General features: G+C 42.6%; 1 protein-coding gene across 5 annotated transcripts; it reads right to left on the bottom strand.

Annotated features, from left to right (window-relative positions):
- Positions 1-822: 822 nt before the first annotated feature.
- On the bottom strand, positions 823-21114 carry NBR1 (NBR1 autophagy cargo receptor). 5 transcript variants are annotated; one of them, XM_064473351.1, is made up of 21 exons: positions 20984-21114; positions 18456-18518; positions 17125-17143; positions 16715-16737; positions 15652-15867; positions 15031-15105; positions 13080-13297; positions 11885-12049; positions 11206-11412; positions 9763-9922; positions 8966-9253; positions 8378-8530; positions 7830-7905; positions 7255-7365; positions 6585-6773; positions 6322-6456; positions 5373-5730; positions 4985-5076; positions 4379-4457; positions 3516-3621; positions 823-3142 (listed from the first exon to the last, which is right to left on the bottom strand). In XM_064473351.1, the coding sequence occupies exons 1-21, from the start codon at positions 21050-21052 to the stop codon at positions 2966-2968; spliced, it is 2979 nt and encodes a 992-aa protein (XP_064329421.1). In that variant the 5' UTR covers positions 21053-21114; the 3' UTR covers positions 823-2965. The 5 variants fall into 5 exon arrangements, with proteins under 5 accessions (XP_064329421.1, XP_064329422.1, XP_064329420.1 ...); XM_064473352.1 differs by having other exon boundaries at positions 823-3139; positions 6585-6746; positions 20894-21113; XM_064473350.1 differs by having other exon boundaries at positions 6585-6746; positions 20894-21111.
- Between the last annotated feature and the right edge of the window lie 71 nt (positions 21115-21185).

Consider the following 21185-nt stretch of genomic DNA (forward strand, 5'->3'; position numbering starts at 1 on the left):
CCCCCCCTCAGGGCTCCCGCCCGCCCGGCCCCGGCCCCGGCCCCGGCCCCGGCCCCCCCTCAGGGCTCCCGCCCGCCCGGCCCCGGCCCCGGCCCCGGCCCCGGCCCCCCCTCAGGGCTCCCGCCCGCCCGGCCCCGGCCCCGGCCCCGGCCCCGGCCCCCCCTCAGGGCTCCCGCCCGCCCGGCCCCGGCCCCGGCCCCGGCCCCGGCCCCCCCTCAGGGCTCCCGCCCGCCCGGCCCCGGCCCCGGCCCCGGCCCCGGCCCCCCCTCAGGGCTCCCGCCCGCCCGGCCCCGGCCCCGGCCCCGGCCCCGGCCCCCCCTCAGGGCTCCCGCCCGCCCGGCCCCGGCCCCGGCCCCGGCCCCGGCCCCCCCTCAGGGCTCCCGCCCGCCCGGCCCCGGCCCCGGCCCCGGCCCCGGCCCCCCCTCAGGGCTCCCGCCCGCCCGGCCCCGGCCCCGGCCCCGGCCCCGGCCCCCCCTCAGGGCTCCCGCCCGCCCGGCCCCGGCCCCGGCCCCGGCCCCCCCTCAGGGCTCCCGCCCGCCCGGCCCCGGCCCCGGCCCCGGCCCCCCCTCAGGGCTCCCGCCCGCCCGGCCCCGGCCCCGGCCCCGGCCCCCCCTCAGGGCTCCCGCCCGCCCGGCCCCGGCCCCGGCCCCGGCCCCCCCTCAGGGCTCCCGCCCGCCCGGCCCAGGCCCCGGCCCCGGCCCCCCCTCAGGGCTCCCGCCCGCCCGGCCCAGGCCCCGGCCCCGGCCCCGGCCCCGGCCCCCCCTCAGGGCTCCCGCCCGCCCCGCCCCACCCCGCCTGTGAAGAGGCCAAAGGACAGCCGAGGGGATAAAGAGTTTTATTGTGAGGACGGAGGAAAGGGTGGTCCTCCCCGCCCCCCCATCACAGTTGACTTTAAAGTGCTCACTCTACATCAGATACAGAGGTCATACTTGCACTACAGAATATATTATAAATTATACCATGCATCCATTAACAAAATATACAAAGCCAACAGAAATATATCTGAAGCCTGAGCATATACTATCTAAACCCTAGTAAAAAGTAGCCTAAACAGCCTTTCACACTTCACATTTTAATCTGCAATGAAGTGTTCCTCCTCAAACATGTTAGTGTTTTGTTAATTGATAGAACACATGAGCATTCTAGGTACGAAGGTACACACAGACAGAACAGGGGTCCTGCTGGGCTTTCCCGGTCAAAGCTGACCCCCACACTATGCTTAGAGATTTCACCAGCTACTGCACTTCGTCCATGGCCTTTCCTCCGCCCGCCTCAGGCCGGAGCAGGCATAAGCCAAAAGGTTCTCCAAACAGCATGCCTAAGTCAAGGCCAGGAGGGGGTAAGCAGTAGTTTCACATTGCAGAAAGACCTCTATCTGGTCCACAGCAGACAGCTGTACTGGTGTACAGAGAGATGGGAAAACACTGCAAAATAGTTCTACTGTATTTCAAAATAAACATTTAAGAGTATCTCTTCCTCAATCTATAAAAATAGGTTTAACACAGAAATGGTATGATACATTTTTTCTTCAATTATTTTAATGGTATCTTATCTCTAAGGGTATTATGTCTTAAAAAAATTACTACTGATCACCTGGTCAGTCACAATATGGATACTGCTTCAGCTACATGGTGACAAAACAGGAACACCTTAGTTTGAAGCAGCAGTAAAAGTACTTTAGGATCAACGGTATCTTATTGCAGCAAGGAAAATGGTTTGCTTGGAAATCAGAACGTAGCGAACACTGCTGTCACCTTCAGAGGACTGGACTCTGAAAAGTTATCTACTGGTACACCACTGCACAGCAGTGTATGTTGCTCATTTCTTGTGATTCTTCAAAATTGAATCTCTCTCAGCACATTTAGAAGGGAATTCTTAGATTTCCAAGTCAAATATGGGCATCTAAAGCAAAAATCTTATGAGAAAAAACAAATTGTATAAATGTGTCTATGGAAACACAGGAGCAGCTAGAACCATCACAGGAGACTGTACGCTTAAAACTGCTTAAGTTAGCGTATTTTTCAAACTGTAAGTCACATATCCCTACCTCAAGCACTTTTGCCATTCCTTAACTTCACCAGAATTGGTACTCTGATTCAAGTCTAGGTTTCTACACGTTCTTCAATTCTTCTATGTGGTATTAACAGAATAAGAAGTTTGCACTATACTGAAAAGAGATAGTGGTCAAAATTTTAACATTTTTACGAAGAGCCTTACACTCCGCTTTTAACAAAATATTTCATGTAGGCTGTACTTTCCTGTTAGTTATGTTTTGCACTATCATTACCAGAGATGGTTCAGTTGCTGCTGGTAAATTCAGTGTCCTGCTTCATTCTGCGACAAGAAACAAAGACCTGGTATTTATCAGTCTAACAGCGGTTACGCTTTCAGACTTTTGGAAAGTTGTTTGATGGTTCAAGATATGAGCAACCTTTTTCTTCTAAGAATCGCTTGTAAGGTTTAAGTCTGCTGCATTACTATCATGCATTGGACAAATCAATTTCTAAACCATATCAGAAGAAACAACTTGCTAGTTGTGGGCAAGACTAAGTTTTAAGGCAGCATTTTACATTGGTTCCCATTCAAAAGCTTGTTAAAAGTCAAGAAAACAACTTTCCAGCTGCCAAAAAAAAAATCTTCCACAAAAAAGGGGAAGTTCTTATCAGGAGGAAGTAACTCTACAGGATTCCCTGATAGAAGGATTCAGTATGAAATTAGAGACTTAAAGACTACTCATTTAACTATGAGGTCCAAACAACAGTTGAAATTCTGGTCTCCAATTCATAAGATGCTGTGACAAGCACTGTTTGACATTTCCATGAGAAAAAAAGTCAAAAGCTCAAAGAAACGCCAAAGTTTTAGTCACACCTCCGAACAGAAAGCAGCTGAGGAGCAGCTTGCTACTGCTGCAGTGTTTAATGACAGTTTACTCAATGCAGACGACTCCTCCCTCCACCAGGAAGGTTCAGCATCTACTGCTGTTCCAGTCACTGTTACTGATCTGAAGCAATTCGGTTACCACCTGAACCATATTATTGTTGTGTTTCTTCAGCAGTCGCAGGTTTAACTGCCTGTCACAGAACCCCATCTCACACAGACTGGATAGAAGAGTGGCAGTGTGCTCTTCTGTAGCTGCAGGCTGCTGAAAACAGAAGATAGTAAGATAAGCTATAAAAATTAGTTTTTGCTATTTGAAGCAGTGGTCCTGCATTACACTGGAACACGATTAAGACGCGGAGGCCCTTTTGTTAAGCCATTTATATTCACTTCCACTGTCCACTTACAAAGGTGAATGACTACTAAATGGCGCTGTAGGAGACCTGCTTCTATCCCCACGGTATGGATTTCCCTATCTGCTAGCAGAGCAGCATACTTTAGAAGGGATGCCATCGAGCTTAATATTTTGCTGTTGCATGAAGTCCTATATAGGATATCGATACATTTATAAAACATAGACCTATAATTTGAAGGTTGGCATTCATGAAACTCACAGAGCATACAGGAACAACATTTACCTGTTCTATGATAGGTGGTCCAGCAAATAATGCTTTGTAGGCAGAAGCAGCAACTGACAAAGCTCCTTTAACTAGTTCTCCGGCAATGCTGCTTCCCTGAGGGTATCTGCAGAGAGGTCAAGTATTACTTTAGGTCAGTAAAGACAAGCGTTTCACATGAAATGCAAGTCTCTCCCTGTTGATGGGCCACTTGAGGTACAGTTCTTGTTGGAGAGAACAGCCTATGACCCAAAGGAATCAATGCTGTTTGGGACTGAGCTATCCTGGAAGCTCATTCCTTCTTCCTGGATACCTTCTATTAAACTGTGGTTTTATGCTAAGCTACATTAGTTTGCTTTCCATAACATGGCCGTTTGCAAAGAATTTAGTATTTTCACCCAGAAGAGCACATGTATACATGAAAGCTGCGCACTATGACACATCCATTCAGGCCCGAGTCACTTCTGTTTGTTTTCCATCAGTTCTGAAGTCACTTAATATTCTGCTCAATGTTTTGTCTTATTACTCCAGTCTCAGTATTTTAAAATGCTTAACTTTGTAGCTAACTTACAAAATCCCTATTTTAAAAATCCTGAGATTTTCCAGAAAAAGCCCACAGAATTTTAGAAGAATTCAGCTTGAGCTCTTCATACACTTTTGCTTGCCAGTTCTGCATCCTTCATATTCGCGTCTAAGCAGACACCAAGATCTTACAAAAATATAGCATTATATAAGTCAGCATATGCTTCCTTTAAGAAGGGAGGCCTTTCTACCAAAATACTGACTACACGGAATCTGCAAGCCAGTGCTTTTTCCTAGGTGACTAATTTAGCAGTTCTTAGTTTAAAACAGTATCTGGGAAGTCACAGCTTCAGCTTCATTACCTTGGGTATTCTGAGCACTTCTGTTTACTAGCTAGAAATCCAGAAGATCCTGGTCCATGACTGTCTTCACCACTGGGTTCTGGAGCAGGAAGAAAAAATATCATATCAACAGGTCCCGTTAGTGAGAGGCTGAAGAGATGCAACATGTACATAAACAGAAAGGGGTGGGATTCTGTCCAAAATGAATACTTTCAAGTTTAGTTATCCAGACACAAACCAGGTATACAGGCTCCTCTGCAGTCAAAACAATCAAAAGAATTTCAGAAGTCATTTGGCTGATGAGTCAGCGGGTGTTTAACATGACATGAACTGCTGTCAGAGCTCCCAGTGACTGTAACAACAGCTTAAATACATAGCTCAATTCCAGAGCAAGGCAACTGTCCAGATGTTTACAAATGCTTCTGAGTACCCTGCTACCATTTCTAATTAATACATGTTCTTAGCTGATCCACAAAGCCAATTATTTCAACACCCAGAGAAAAATAAACTATTCATTACTTGGTAGATTTCTGCTCTCCTCAAGAACAAGACGACATCAAATACAACACTAAGCATAAGGAACAGGCGATAACTGTGAATGCACCCTTCATTAAGTACTGTCAATACCTTCTCTTATTTGATCATGATGAGTGGAAGAGAGATTCTCTGCAGATACGTTTGGTTCTTGGAAGATATGATTCTTAGGAGATACAAAATTCCTGAGAACATAAGGTAAAAAAAATTACTACTTTCAGTCCACATGTACACATGTAGGTAATTCAAGATCAACAGGCAAAAGGAGAAGCTTCACACGCTCCTTTCTTTCCCTCTCTCAAGCTCACCTAATCAACCAGCACAGGCTTTATAAAAAGTTGCAGGATTTAGGTTCACTCCAGTACGCGACAAAAACTTTTGTTGCAACAGTTTCTGCTTGGACACTGAACTTAAGCACGACGCCCTGCAGACGCTACAGCAACACTAACATGAGCATTTTGTTCTTGTCCAGGAAGCATACCTTTGTGTCTGGGGTAAGGCGTCCACGATCTCTGGGGCTAGTGGCACTACAGCCAGTGTTTGTGAAGTTGTCAAAATATCACTGACACTGCAGATCTGTGGCTGGCTTCCCCCTTCTGGATTCTCTGCTCCCGTTTCAGGTTCTCCTGTCTTTTCGAAACTGGGCTGAGAAAGAGCCGAACTATACATAGACTCCCCTAAAGGACGACTGGTGTCAAAGCACTCGGGAAGAATAATGATATAATCCTCTGATGAAGCAGAGGAGCCTTGACTTTGAACGTCATCTTTATCATCGTCTTCATCAGAATTGCCAGTATCACTACAGGGGCTTGCTCTCTCATCAGACAGTGGAAGGTCCCCTAATGGTGCAGGGAGGGGAAAAAAGATGAAGCATTAACAATTGCCCATTTTGTATGGGTAACAGCAAAGACAGTGTTATCCCAGAAGTATTCAAGAAACGACTGTAAACCTTTTCTACTGATATTAATGGTATTATTTTCTTTGTCTACTGGAGGGGTAGATCTTACTGTTAAGCCCATGCAGATATGCTGCTGATATTAATGCCTCTAATAAAAAAAAAAAGAATGAGCTACACTGAGAACTTAACGAGCAGTTTTCAGACACTAAATTACATGCATCAGGAAGTTCAAAGCACTGACTTCAAGCTACACTTACAAAATATGGAAGCCATGCTTAACATATGAGCACTTATTTGAATACCCCACTGGAACCTTTGTGTCCCAGTTTCACTATTTTTTTAAAGCAGCTGTTAAACCAGCTGCTTGTTCAGAGTACTGACGCCAGTCTTCTGCTGTAATAACAACTCTCTTGATCTAATGAGGATCAGTTTCCTAGAAGAGTGTAAGATCTTTTTACACCTGCTTTATCTTTTTTTTTTTTTGTAGCCCTTGTTACAGCTTTATCTTAAAATTCAAAGCTATTTTACTTACCACAGCCATTTTCTGTCATCGCCTCAGACTGATGAATCTTTGCTTCCTTTTTAGGAGTGGAATTAGTTTTTATCCTAGGAGATTCTTCATTTATTACATTGCAGCTGAAGGTGTCTTGCAATGTTTGCAGAGAATCTAATAAAAAAAAAAATCAGGAAAAACAAGTTAAAGCGATATCGCCACCTGCAGTGCAGGGAAATTTGTGGCCAACGTCTGACTGCAAAAAAGTAAAGCCACAGAAGCCAGCCAAAGACAGTACTTACTCTGGAGGATGTTCTTTTTTTGTGGCGGCCTATGGTCAGGTGCAGCATCCAGGGTTAGAGAACGAATTACAGTTTCACAGACAAACTGAGTCCCACTCATATCTTCTTCCCCTTCCTCCTGGTTCAATGGATGTTCAGCCTTCACTTTCACTATGCAAGTATCTGCAGGAAAGCAGGTTTCTGTCACTCCTTTGAAAGGGAAACAACAGATTATTTTAACATCATCACAAGGAGACGTGAAGTATAAGAAATTTTTACGCTAGCCAAGTCTAATACTGACATTACGTGTTAATTCTTTTTAGAAATACAAAGATTTTGTAATTCAGTTCAAGTTGAATGTGAAAGTGATGGAGAAGAATGGGGGCCACACCTGGAATATTCTGAATATCATCTAGTGTATTAAGGGCAAGTTGTTAATTGTCCCAAAATTCTAGTAGTCAGACAAATCACGAGAGGCATTTGTTTTTCTGAATTCTACACACACAACACTCCAACCTCTAGTGTCAGAGAGGAGTGTCAGACTACTCGCTGATGAGCCAAACAACTATTTGTTTTTCCACAGAAGGGAGAAACAGGAGTTCGAATTCTGTTTAGACATCAAGATTGCTGACCACACAGAAGTGAATGTCCTCCTCCCCTCAACCCCAAGCTCCCCATGACTACTGCTTACCAGGCACTGGTTTAAATCCACTGCCCTCATTCTCCTCCTCTATCTGACCTAAGCCAGGTTTCTCCAGCAAGGGGCTATCATGTGGCAAAGGGGACATGCACGGAGTCATGTCTGAAAAACAAAGGTAGCAAAGACAATTGGCACTAAAGGAGTAAGAACCTTCCTTCCTCCAGGAGGCAACCTTTTAAGAAGTTATCCTTTTTTAAGGGATATTCTAAGTCTGAAGAAACTCAGTTATCCTGCAAGATCATTTGCTGAAATAAACAACTAGCTTAGCATTACACTGGCACTGGTTGAGCAAAGAAAATGGCAGCCTTCTTCAATGCCTGGAATCTTCAGCTTCACATCCCCAAGACCATAAAATATGACAAGACTGAAAAATACAAAGGATACCAAGCACTATCAAATACCTCCTCTAAGACTGCAGCAAGAATTAAAATGAAAAGACTGGAGAGCTGGGTACTCTAACGTGAAGAGCAAATATGCCATTTGCACAACCAAGTTCAGCTTTTCATTGGGTAAACAGTTAACTCAGAACACTAGAGACAGTACACAGAACATGAGAACCAACTTACCGACGGGAGTATTGTGGGGCACTCGCTCCAATTCCTGCACTATATTAATATCCAACAGCTCAAAGGACAGCAAATCCTACAGAAAGAAACAGAGTTTTCATCAAACCCTGAAATGCAATCTTATGATGTAATTCCCAGCACCAGATCCCATTAACTTACAGGTAAGTCTATTCCACTTTTTAGTTACTTGGCATGATCTCAGAGGGCAGTTTTCCCATAACATACATCCATGTCATAGAATATGGTACACAAATTAGGGCAGCAAGAGGTAAAGATAAGTACTACCTCATTAGGGGCCAGAGAAAGACCCAACCCTGTTGCTCTTTATTGAGAACCTTACTCTGTCCTGCACATACCTTCCATATAGTGACAGTCCCCAATACTAATTTAAGAAAATAGTTCTGCTGTATAAAATACAATATAGTCCTCCTGAAAATACAGCTGCTATTTCAAAGCTCGGAAGCTTTTTATTCTTATGGATGTCTATGTACCTAGATATCAAACCTGAGGTGTTTTGTTTTATCACAACCTGAATTTTAGCACTTTACCTGTGCAGTGAGGAGATCAACAGATGGGATGTAAAATTCTCTCTCACTTGGCAGACTTTTGATCTTTAAAGGAATAGCTGGCAGAGGTATTTCAGCCTGCTCCACGATTTCACCCATCAGTTGAACACCTGCTTCTGTCTTTAAGGAAGTGTCCTGCAAAAGCAAAAAAATAATGTCCCAGAGGCCCCTTGGGCAAGTAGCAAATGAAGCAATTACATGAGATTTAAAACCTGCATATTGTCTATAAGAACCCAAGTAACTTGAAAAGAGACTGAAACTCATTTTAGAGCCAAAAGGACAAGATCTAACATAAAGATAAATCCTGCAGTGTTTCAGTTCAGTCAAAGAACGGGACAAATAGCTGCAACTAATCCCATGCCTGTCAAAAAGAATGACCATTTTAGAACTTAGGAATTCAATAGAAATTGTGTTTCTTTTCTATTAAAAATAAAAATTAGAAGGAAACAACTAAAGAATCCCCTGGAGATCAATATAGTTAGGGAGACTATGCCACTGCACCAAACAATATTCATTGCTCCTTCTACTAGGGAATTCAGAGCCACCCCACATACCATAGGAGTTACTTGCCTGTTTGGGGCTGGAAGCTTTGTCCTTCTGACAGGAGTCAGAATCTTTCCAATTGCCTTCTACAAAGTCAGTAGCTGGGGAGGGATCCACAACAATACTGCACCAGATCCTGGGCCCGAACTGCTCCCCTCTGTGTGACAGTCTCCAGTGAGAAGTGTAAGTTCCTTCTATATTAGGAGCTACAAACTCAACCGAAACAGTTCCTACTTGTCCTGATGCAAGGGATGGCACTAACACATCTTTTTTTTCAGAAGATGCCAAGGTCAGATTTCCCCACATAAGCTTCAGCTGCAATATACAACAGACAAAACAAAAGTTAACTTCACAAGCTTCTCTGCAAACTGTGGGCGGTAAGGAGCACCTGAAGCTCCTCTGATGAAAGGCCTTGTAGATACTAGGCGTGGAGAAGAGAGGCTGCTAGTAAACAGTCTCATTCCCTATCCCCACAAAGTAAGAAGATACCCCCACTTTTCAACATGAACTCAATCACCCACTGAAGAAAGGCTTTCTGAAGTCAGAAAAGCAACACACCTGTTGTAAACAAGGTTGAACTGTAACATTATAATAGCAGTGGAAGACCAGCTCAGTGATGTGAATCTTGATTGCTTTCCTCCTACAGCCTGCAGTTCTAAAGAGTACCTAGACAGCTTATCACCCCAGAATTCTCAGCTTGTGAATTAACAGGCCAAAAGAAATCCTTAAACAGGTTCTGATAGAGAATTCAGATTCCTAATGCACACAAATATTATCTTCCACAACTATTTCAGTGTGTAAAAACAACAGCAAAGGAAAGATACCTTTGTGTCTGAGCTCCATTCCACATTGCCAGTATTCTTCATTCGCCAGTGTTTGATAAACTTTGTTCCTGGTTGCAAGTGAGTCCCATCTGGCAAATTCTCATCCACAAATACCGCACTCAGTGTTGGGACAATTGCTTGGAAAGGTTGACTAGGACTCCTGGGATTGGGAGGAGGAAACAAAGAAATACACCAAAAACCCACCAAAACTGCGGAAGTCATTCAGCTACTATTTCACCAGCTAAAAATGGAGGAGGCTATTTAGTTTGTTTTTGCCTTTTATCTCTAGGAATGTTTCAAAATTCTAACATTTTAGCTACTGTTTTCATTTCAAGTCTGAACACCACACAGCACTTTGCTTTCCTTTGCTTAAGGAAAAAAGAAACAAACCCAGATTCAAGGATATTATAATTACAGAAGACACATTTAACAGAAAAGTTCACTGTTCTTCAGTTGATTTGATTTAGTTTTAGAGCACTTCAGGCTGTGCTGTTCTGTTACAGAATGAAGTCATTACCTTTACAACATTGAATCAAAAAGACTGTAAGGCCAAATAAAAGACACTAGTACTTAGACTACAGCACAAGCAACATTTTTCAGCAACATACCACAATTTTTCCCTGAAAGGGGAGCAAAAATAGTTTTAATCCAAAGCTTTACTGTTAATTTGGGCACACGGAGAGGGTACAGGTGAAGCAGCTCACATGCATGCCAACTTTAAAAGATTGGTTAAAGTTAAAAGTTAAAGATTAAATGTTTTGTTCCTGTAATATGCCTGTTCAGCAAAAAGAAAGCAAAGATAACTATTTCAAGCTCCCTACAAATATAACTGATTAATGCTAATTTGACTTTTAAATGCCCTAAATGGAAGGGTTGAATTAAAGAAACTAGACCTATACAAGTTTTACACCTGTACATTCATAAAACCAAAGCGAACGGAAAATGCAAAGTGGCTGCCTGCAAAGGCTGCTGCCTAGTGAAGCTCAGCTTAAGATCACAAAGGAAGAAGAAAAAAAAAAAAAGAGCACTGAACATACGCACACAGAATGTACTTGACTTTATGCAGAGCGCTTAATGTAGCAGGAGTACACAGACTTTTTTAAAACTAGCAGTAATGTTAATTTACATTGCATACGTAATACACATGCATACGTGTGTGTATATATAATCCTAGACGTTCCCCTGCCTCCTAAGTCTATATAAATCTGTAAGTTTCTGGTAATAACCATAAGTTGCTATTTCCTTCTCCTACTCTCCTCCCAATTAAAAACAATAGATACACTCCACCTTGCAAATCCCATTTAGACAAAATTCTCACAGGGTCCACTGACAAACAATACTTTAACTGTGTGATTTCATACCCTTCCTCCTGTCACTTTAACTAGGTCTCATCATGAAAGGACTGAAAGCACAGCTAAGAAATGCTCAGCTAACATGTCTTACAGGAAGGTATTAGGTTGGAGACTCCCAGATTTCAGAGTAGGTGAGCCACTAGTTTCCAATACATGGACAGAGTTCCACAGATGAATTTTCCTGTGCAATTTTAGCTGCTTTTTGAGCTCTCGGACCTCTGCCTTTCGCTGTTTCTTCTCTGCTCGTAATCTTTGCTTTTCTGCCTTCAGAAATCTTTTGTCCATCTGTTTCTGGAGCCTGCAGAGAATAAGCCACCTTGTTACAATGCATTAAATTGATCAGAATTTAGCTTTACCCAGCAGAGTCAGTCTCAAAGAGAACATTTCAGGATATGCCTCACACTTCTAGACTGGATACCAGATGATTTTAAAAGAACATCTTCATAGTTGCTTGTAAAGATATTTTTGCATAGCCTCAGTGAAAGAGCAAACTTAAAGGCAGATTGGAGTAAGCTCGAAGAAAAAGGAATCTCTCAAAGTTCGCTACCCACTTGTGATGCAAAATTCTGTCTTTTCTACTTTGTTATTAAAAAAGCTGTAAGATTCGTGACTTAGGCCATTTATAACTATTTTTACTCACAATAAAGTTTAAGTACCATTTCCATTTCTTGTTATCTCTAAAATAAAAGCTGAACATCAACCCCAATACAGGTGTTTCCACTTTGCTATCAGGATAATCTTGTCAGGTACTGACAGGTGCCACCATTTACCTAACTTGCTCCAGAGTAGCAGGCAGGCGAGGTGAAAACTCTGCAAGGCTGTAATTCTCAGCAATACATAGCACAGGTCTTCGCAGCTTTAGCAAGACATGATTAGGATCGTGTGCATACGTTCCTGCTTCACACTGTTCACAGATATTGTAGGCTGGACAAAGGCTGCAAAGCAGAAAAGGCAGAAGGTTACCAAGAGGCAGACAAAGCATTAATGCACTAGAAACTGAAGGATAATTAATCCTCACGTTTCTGCAGGGAAACAACTCTCATACTGCCATTGTAAGCAGTGTCTGAGTGAAACAGGAACTTGTTCTCTCACTTATACACCAATATTTGGAGCCACCTGGAATACCTAGATCAGTATCTCTCTTCTTGGCAAAACTGCAACATGGTTCTCACTTCCTTCTTGAATAGACACGGAAAAAACCTGATGCTTCCGTCAGCACAAGTGGCTAACAATTGCTGCTATAAAGGATAAAACATTATGCTGAAATCCAATGCTAGAAACAGCACCAGACTTATGAAATTACAGAGGATAAGTCAACTGAAGTATTCAGGGGTACAAAGCAGATTGCTCCTGCAGGAACAGGACTGGTAAAAAAAAAAAACCAACCATACACGAAACTGTCAACTCCTGCCAGCAAGAAAAATAAACATCCAAAGAAAAGCCCCTGTTGGCATTCCATTGGCTGCTGCTGCCTAGCCCTAAGATACTTACCTTTAAAGCAATTGCCTCATTCAAGCAAAAACCTCACTTAAGACACTCATCAAAACCTGTTAGATATTATTAAACTGACAACACTGACATTGTTAGAAAAGCATGGCCTGTCTTAGCCTCATTGACTGTCAGAACTAAATGAAAGGCTATTACAGTCTGGCAGTTATAAGTTTTGCTTTTTTGTTTAGTTAACTGAATGAAACGTTTTCCTTTACAATTACTGCATGTCATATGCAAAAAAGGTAAAGAGTGCTTTAGAATATAGCAAGCAGTATAAAGTTCTCTCACTTTAACAATCATGGTTTCTTAAAACAGTATTAATCTTGCTCTTATGCAGGAAGGTCTAGTCACCACAGCACAGAACATAAGCTCTTTGAGAGAGACATACTAGAGGTCCGGAAACGTACAGCATGCTGCAGGTTAGAAGTTTTGCATGTTAGGTTTCCCACACTCCCATCTCTCATCATATTCTACCTGCACTGGTAGCGAACTCCAACAATTCTGGCCTGGCAGTTGCAGCAGGAGATCAGCCAGTCACACTGGTTGCCATTCCCTGACTGGTTCTCTGAAGTTGGAGGTGCTGCTGTAATAGAGGTCTCAGAAGAATCTGGAGGCTGGTTGTGATGAGCAAGCTTCTCATACAGCTTCTGTTCCAGTTTCTCAACAGTTTCCTTAACTACTTGTTCCCTGAACTGGAAAAAAAGTTCAAGTAGTCAAGGATGAGACCCACCTATGCAGCTTCAAAAGCTGGTTTACATTGTCCCAAGTGCCCCAACCCATAAATCATAAAGGAGCTCAGAATCCACTTCCCCAGCACATTCCACATGAAATTAAACAAGTACCATATTCCTCAGAGGATTTGTATTTTAGAAAATACCAGCCCATAAGTTTTAACAAGGCAAATTAAAAATCATATATTCATGTTTACAATATTAATGTTCTTCTATAACCTTGCACAAAAGTAAGGAAACTAATCTCTGAGAAAATTAACACAAGTCCCAAATCCCTCTGGACTCTTATCATTAAGTTCTAATTTTGTCAGCAGGGATGTTTTAAAATACAACCATTAAGTTCCCCTATCTTTAGTTTGTAGAAAGAAGTGGCAAAGGAAGGAAGATGCTAGGAAAAAATAAAAAGCTTAAAGATAAATGCATATGCTATTGTACCACTGTACCTTTTAGTTTCAAGAACTCACTACCTAATTAATTCTTAGCATTCATATCTAACTGCTTCTCAGTGATGTTTATTAGCCGTTCAAAACAAATGAACACTCACATCATCTTACATCTAAAGGCTATACACATTGGCCTTCTGAAAATATTCTCTGAAGCGGAACAATCAAGAAAAGCAAGGTCATCAAATGCTATGCTTCAAATCTCAGGAAATCCTAAGTATTACCCTACTGAAACTGGTCAAACAAGAGCCCCAACAGCAACACTATTTCATGCTCTCTCTCACTGTAAGTGCCCTGAAGTGCTATGCTGGTTTTGGCTGGAATAGAGGCCATTTTCCTCACAGAAGCTGTATGGGGCTGGCTGTGTTTTGGATTCACGCTGAAAACAGCGTTGATAACACAGGGATGTTTTCGTTACTGCTGAGCAGGGCTTACAGAGTCAAGGCCGTTGCTGCTTCTCACCCCACGCCACCAGCGAGAGGCCGGGGGTGCACAAGGGGATGGACGTGGACACGGCCGGGACAGCTGACCCCAACTCACCCAAGGGGTATCCACACCATATGAGGTCACACTCAGCAACAAAAAGCTGGGGAAGAGGGAGGAAGCCAAGGACATTCAGAGTGATGGCGTTTGTCCTCCCAAGTAACCACTACACATGATGGAGCCCTGCTTCCCTGGAGACGGCTCAACACCTGCCTGCTGATGAAGTGGTGATGAATTCCTTGTTCTGCTTTGCTTGCATGCACGGCTTTTGCTTTACTTAAACTGTCTTTATCTCAATCCATGAGCTTTCTCACTTTTACTCTTCCGATTCTCTCTCCCACCCCACCGAGGGGGGAACGAGCAAGTGGCTGTGTGGGGCTTAGTTGCCGGCTGGGGTTACCATGACAAGTTCCCATGACTATGTGGAGCGCAACAAAGATTCTAGCATGAGAGCTACTTAAAACTACATTCAAATCAATCTAGTGCATAAACTAAAAAATCCATTTTTAGCAAGAATTGGCATGTATCAAACTTTTTTTTTTTAAGGTAACACCCACACTGTACAATCATAGTTAGACACGTAGTTTCTATTTATCACCATGAAAGCAAAGTGATTCGGTGTCTAAATGCCCCTTAAGATCCTGGTCACAAGTGTTGAAAGCAAGTGTGACCAGATATAAGGAGTTAGGCACCACAGGTATCTCTTCTACCCACAGCCTCTTATGTACCCCTTTAACAATACCAAAATTCAGAAGAAAACACACTTACTGTTTCCAAGTAGCTAGTAAACCATCCTGGAGGATTTTCATTCATTCTTCCTGTTCTAGTGTGATTTACCTTTTGCTGGGGAAAAAACCAAAGAAAACAAGGAACAAACCCACCACAAAAATAAGTCACAAACTTAAAGTAGGCAAAGCTGAAAAAAAACCTCAATGCAGCAAGTTAACCACTTTCAAATAGCTTTCCTCTCAAGTGTTTTTACAAAAAAGATTTCAAGTTCTTTGGAAAACAGTGGAAAAGCAACACAAGGAAGCCACTGACATTCTCCTGAAAGATTTCTGCCTTATTAGCATTTGAGAGTAATTACACATCAAAGCCAGTCAACCAGAAGTTACTAGATGGCAATGAGGGCTTCAGGAGACCAACTGCTTTGTTTATCAAAATACTTCAGAATGGTCAATGTGGAAGATTTTGTATTTCTAAACGCAGCAGCAAAATATCCCCTTGAAGACATTCAAACAATTTTGCGAGCTTCAATGGGTGTGGGCAGCTGAAAACGAAGACCAGCTTCTGAACTCAAGGTTTTTATGTAAACATGTTGATGAGCCTATGAAGTGGATTACACTTAGCAATTCTTTAAGGAATATATAATCCAGCTCTGCATCCTACCTGATTTGTCAGCTCCTTTTCATTTTTAAAGTCTTCTTCTAAGCCCTGAGCTGGCATGGAAGAGTGCGAGAGAGGTTTCTTCTCATCTTTAAGAGGTGCCAACTTTTCTCTCTCAGTTTTTTCATGTAGTTGCAAAAAACAAGAACGTGAAGTTTCTTTCAAAGAGTTTTCTTCATACACATTCATCTGAAGTTGACTTCCTTGTTTAACTGCAATCTAAATAAACAGTACATACGTACACTGTATTTACTTCACTTACAACCAACATACAAAGCCCCGTAAGAATACAGGACACTAGAGAGTTGGGGGAAAGACTAACACACACAAAAAGAAAAATTGGGTGTAATGCCAAGGTACAGTCAGCTGATAGTCTATTCTGCCTTTCTTAAAGGTTACTGATATGTTTATTAAAAAGTTTATTATAAGCTGGAGGTTAATTATGCAGATATTCTGCAAGAATTTTTTGGTCTACAATGAAGCTGTTCATATGAGCCAGTAAACAATACAGATTCTGTCCAGGAATTAATAATAGATTAAATTTTACTGTAATTTTCAAATTACAGTATTATCAGAGTTGAAGTTCAGACCATGAGCAAAAAGTTCTTGAAAGCAGTACAACTGAGATTTAAAGGAATGTGATTCATAATTTGCCTAAGTAAAATTAACTGCTTATAAAGTAACTAAGCACTGACACCAATTCACGCTTTACTGTCAGAGTGTACTACATTACGGTCCACGCAGCAAGATTTTTAAAGGGATCCCATTAGAGCCCAGTATCTCCAAACCTGGGATTACTGTTCAAGGGTTGGAGAAAGCCAATCATTTAACCAATGAATTGGCTGCTCAGGGCCCTGAATCACAACTGCCTATTCAACTAATTTATACAAATCAAGATTAACCTGGATGGAAAAAATCATAGCAAAATATTCAAGCTAGTGTCCAAAGCCAGAAAACCGAGCTATTCTGATTTCCATGGGACAGGTAATGCTGTTTCTTTCTCAGCTACACCAATTTTAATTGGAGAAGGATGAATACATTGAAAAAATTCAAAGAGAACATTTACCTTCAGAGCTTCTTCATATTCCTCTAAAGAAAAAGGGAAAGAAATGTGAATTTTCCCTGTCTCAAACAAGAGATTCAAGTTTATCATGGCATTGTATTTAGGGACCCTTACATCTACTAGTGTCTCCCAAACCTTCTGTAAATTCTTTTGAAGTAGTGCTACTGAAGGAACAAGTTGTATATATGGCAACAAGCATGTATGTTCTCACAGACAAGAGATTTAACATTCCATTAATTTAGTCATTCCAAATTTGTCCCTATGGATCACAAACTCCTTCGGGAATACTTTGATGCCCAACCATACATAAAATACAAAAATCAAAAAGCAAACATTCTCGACTGCTTCTCTGAAACCAGGAACAACAGCTGGGGTCCGTTAACTGATTTCACTTCAGTAAAGTAGCAGCTCACCTTTGCTATTCACAGAGACCTGCAAAGAGAAATAATAGTAAGAGCCACCAGTATATTTTTGTGATTCTCTTAAAATTAACATGCTTTCAGAATAAGTGCACTTCTATTCAGAGTTTCTAAAACACCACTCCTTCAGATATATTTGTTATTGCTGCCATGTTTAATCATTAATCAATGTTGTGGTGTCCTGGACTAGGCCATGTTCTTTATCAGATTTTTCATAACAAGCAAGGTCTCTGGCACCCACTCGCATCCAGAACAAGTGTAGTCTCATCTACTGGAAGCGAGCTGGCGCCAGTACCACTGGCCTCGCTATACGAGTACACAGAGGTTGGACGCAGTTGTTTTTAATGCCCAACATGGAACACTTAACTATTCTTTTGATTTAGATACAAGCCAAGCCCATCTTCTACCAGTGAGCATTTATCAACTTCACACACTGAAGTTACTAATACAACCAGCTATTTAATCACTACAGCACCGCATGATTCTGAACAACGCTTACTCTATTAGTATTTAGAAAAGATCTTTAACAGATGCACCTGTATATTTATATAGATACAGGCTGGAAAATAAGTGGAAAATCTTTCCCTGAAATATTGCTGCAAGCGTCTTAACATTTCCCCTTAGGAGGAAAAAAATTAAAAACAAAGATCCTCATCTCTGCAATTTAGTAGAGCTACAAACCGAGTAGTGGAACACAGCGTTTGCAAAAGTTATGTTCTGTTTGAAAGCCATCTAAATCTCTACATAAACAGAAAGAATGAGGGGTGAGGTTGTGCCAAGCAGGAAGTTACTCAACAAGGACAACTAGAAGTAACCAATTTGTTTTCTGAGTCAGTAATCTGCTTGGAGATTATAGCATTTGCATAAAACAAGCAGAGGATTTGAGTACACCAGATCACTGAAGTAAACATATGCTAATGACAGACCTACATTTTTCAGAGGAAGGAGCGTAGATTGAAGAGACAGGGCTTTACCATGGCTGCAAATACAGTTACAACTACCTTATTCTGATAATACTCTGAAAAAAAAAAAAAAGTCCCTCAACAGAAGCATCCCTCCCTCAGAGCACACAGAACTGCTGGCTGCTTCTACGGGGTGGGAGAAAGAAAGGCAGCTGCTTCTAAAAAAATATTTTCAAATAAGTATGCTACATTAAGAGTCAAACCACAAGACTAACAGCTATTTTCTTATCAAAGGGACAAAAACATCACCTCTGTTCCACATAACAGACACTCCCAAGGACCCACTACAAACTGTCAAGAGACAGAAAGATTCACACCCGTAATATTTTGGTAGTCTTGTTGGAAGGGTAGGGGGTATTTTACCTCATCATTATCCTCATCAATGTATTTGATCTGAATGTTATCCAGGTCAAACGAAACTTTAACCTGCAAGGAAAAAAGAACACAAAGCTGCAATAAGACAGGACTACAGATCGTAATTATTAACAGGGAAAAGTGTTTTAACCCTTCCACCCCTCCCTTCAGTATCTCAGTTGAAATAAACAGTTTTACAAAATTCATTCTTCTGGAGTTGAACAACTCTCCTCAGTGCCTTGCCTCCAACGTTTACCAATTTGCTATAATGAAAAGATTCATTTCTTTCATGTTTCACCTGCCCTAGTTAATGTTTACCCCCAAACAAATAATAATAACCTTTCTCTTTTAAGAGGACTACCTCAGGGTTAATGAATTTGGTCATAGTAAACACTGCAATATACAAAGGCTAAAGCCAGCAATCACTGAATGCTACCTTTCACACTAAAAAGCACCAGGAAGACAGCTCACACAGGTGAGCAGCCTTTTTCCACACACTTATTTGTGTTTTGAGAAACTAGGATTAATTTAAGTACTAAAAAGAGTGAGGTATCTCATTTACTACTCTGTCGGCTGATGCACTGTACATCTGAACATATAAATCCATTATCTGAACATATAAACCCATTATAGAGGTCAGAATTAGGAGAATAAAGCCGAGCAGCTATTTTGTGTTTTGCATTAGCAGGACAGAAAGAACAACATCAAATGAGCCATAAGCGAAGGGGTGTTGTATAACAGTCTTTGAGGCTCCTGTGCCTTTTTCTATCATTTACCTACATAAGCTGTACTTTTCTTCAATGGAAACTCTCTGAAAAAAACGCTTATCTGCGACACATTCTGCTAGCCTGGACCTAAGAGAAGAAAACTAGCAGCCTTAGAAGGCAGCAGATGGATAGGACTTGCATACCAGCACAAGAGCACAATGACATAGCTACACACATTCTGCAACGAATGTGCTACAGCCAGGTTCTTCCAGCGATATAGCCCAAACTGATTTTGGGAGTGCAGTGAGAGAACCAACTCAGCTTGTCAAGAAGAAACTGTGATCGTGTCTACATTGTTTAGTACCACAAATTGTTCCCCTAAACCTCAAGCTAGAACTGGAGAGCAAGTTACCCCTCAAACACCAAACATGTTTAATAATACTGTAAAACACAGGCAAGACGCAGTTTCACTGATACTGCCTTGAAGCAGTAATTCACAGAACACAGCGCAGAGACACCCAGTGGTACTACGTTGATTAAAGTTATTGTAACAGAACACCACACCTGAACAAACACACCCTCACTGTCAGACTGCTGAAGATTAAGGGCAACACCGTGCTTACATAGCAATCTGCTTCCAGCTTTGGTGCAAGTAGGATTCAGACTAGTTCAGACATTCCTGCAGGGTCTAATTGCCAAGTATTTTAAGCCTGAACTAGCACCTCTTCTAGAAGACTGAAATATAATCAGCGAAGATGATGCAGTTCAAACTCTGAATTTGAGTAATCCACAGATCAAGAATCTCCTACAACGTTCCCTGGAATATATCAGCAAAAAAAAAAAAAGAACCGAAAAAGAGAAAACAGAATACTGGCAAGATATCCTAAGATGCAACTTTGGGAGTAAACTAAAAAAAACAGCAGAGTTGCTACAGAATGAAAAATTAAAAAAACCACCCAAACCCAAAAAAACCCTACTGCAGCTTCCTCATAACCAAGGGAATCCTTACGACACAATTTCAACCTCACCCAATACAGGAATTTTCACTAACTAGTACCGGAAATAAACATCCAAACAGAAATTATTCAATATACCAAGTGCATGATATACAGTCCCAAGCAACTGTCGATACATGCATGGCCCACTAACACAGTTATACCCAAACTAGCACACGCGAGGCACCAAGAAGCAAGAAACCAAAAATGTCTGTTATTGACTCAGTACCCAGACAGCAAAGATAAGTCCTCAGGAAAATGTTCTATAAGCGACAGAGGAGTGTTACTACATCATATCTACTTGAATGAGTAAAATGGGAGATAATAGGAGCAGACTGTACCTTATAGGGGTACGGTGCCAAAATCAAGTACCCCTAACTGTGGAAAAGAGCGAAGGCCGCCTGCTCACAACGAAAAACAAGGGACCCATAAGAAGTTTTATCCAAAATAGGCTTTTCACGCCACTCCCAAGTATAAAACAGGAATAAGCGTTGCTGTTAACGCTAAGGTAAAAACTGAGACACAGCAGAAAAAAAGACCAGTTCTACCAGCCTGTGAAATGGAGGACACGGATTAGGAAGCCGAGGGAGAAGATGCTGGGCCCGCGGAGAGGCGCTTACAGTCCCAGCGCCTCACCGAGACGGCTCCCCGCGGCCGCGGCACCGCGGCTCCAGCAGCGCTGCCCCGCGGCGGGCCCTCCACTCTGCCGCCGGTGGCGGCGCAGGCCAGGACGGGCAGCGCTCACCATGGCCTCCACATCCGCCCACGTCGTGTGCGCCGAGTCCGACACCAGGAAGGTCTGGGTCTCCCCGCGGTAGGTGAGGCGGAGGCTCACCTGCGGCTCCATGCCGCGCTCCGGGGGCGGCGAGCCCAGCCCCGCCAGCCGGCCCGACGATCCTAACATGGCGGACCGACCGCGGCCAGCCCCGCGCCCTCCGCGCGATACTACTGGCGGCCCCGCCTGCCACTCATCCTCCCCACTACCCTGGTTGGCTGGTGGGGGCGGGACCAGACGCTGTGGAACCACAACAATAAAC

The sequence above is a fragment of the Phalacrocorax carbo genome, chromosome 25, assembly GCF_963921805.1.
Source record: "Phalacrocorax carbo chromosome 25, bPhaCar2.1, whole genome shotgun sequence".
Classification (NCBI taxonomy): domain Eukaryota; kingdom Metazoa; phylum Chordata; class Aves; order Suliformes; family Phalacrocoracidae; genus Phalacrocorax; species Phalacrocorax carbo.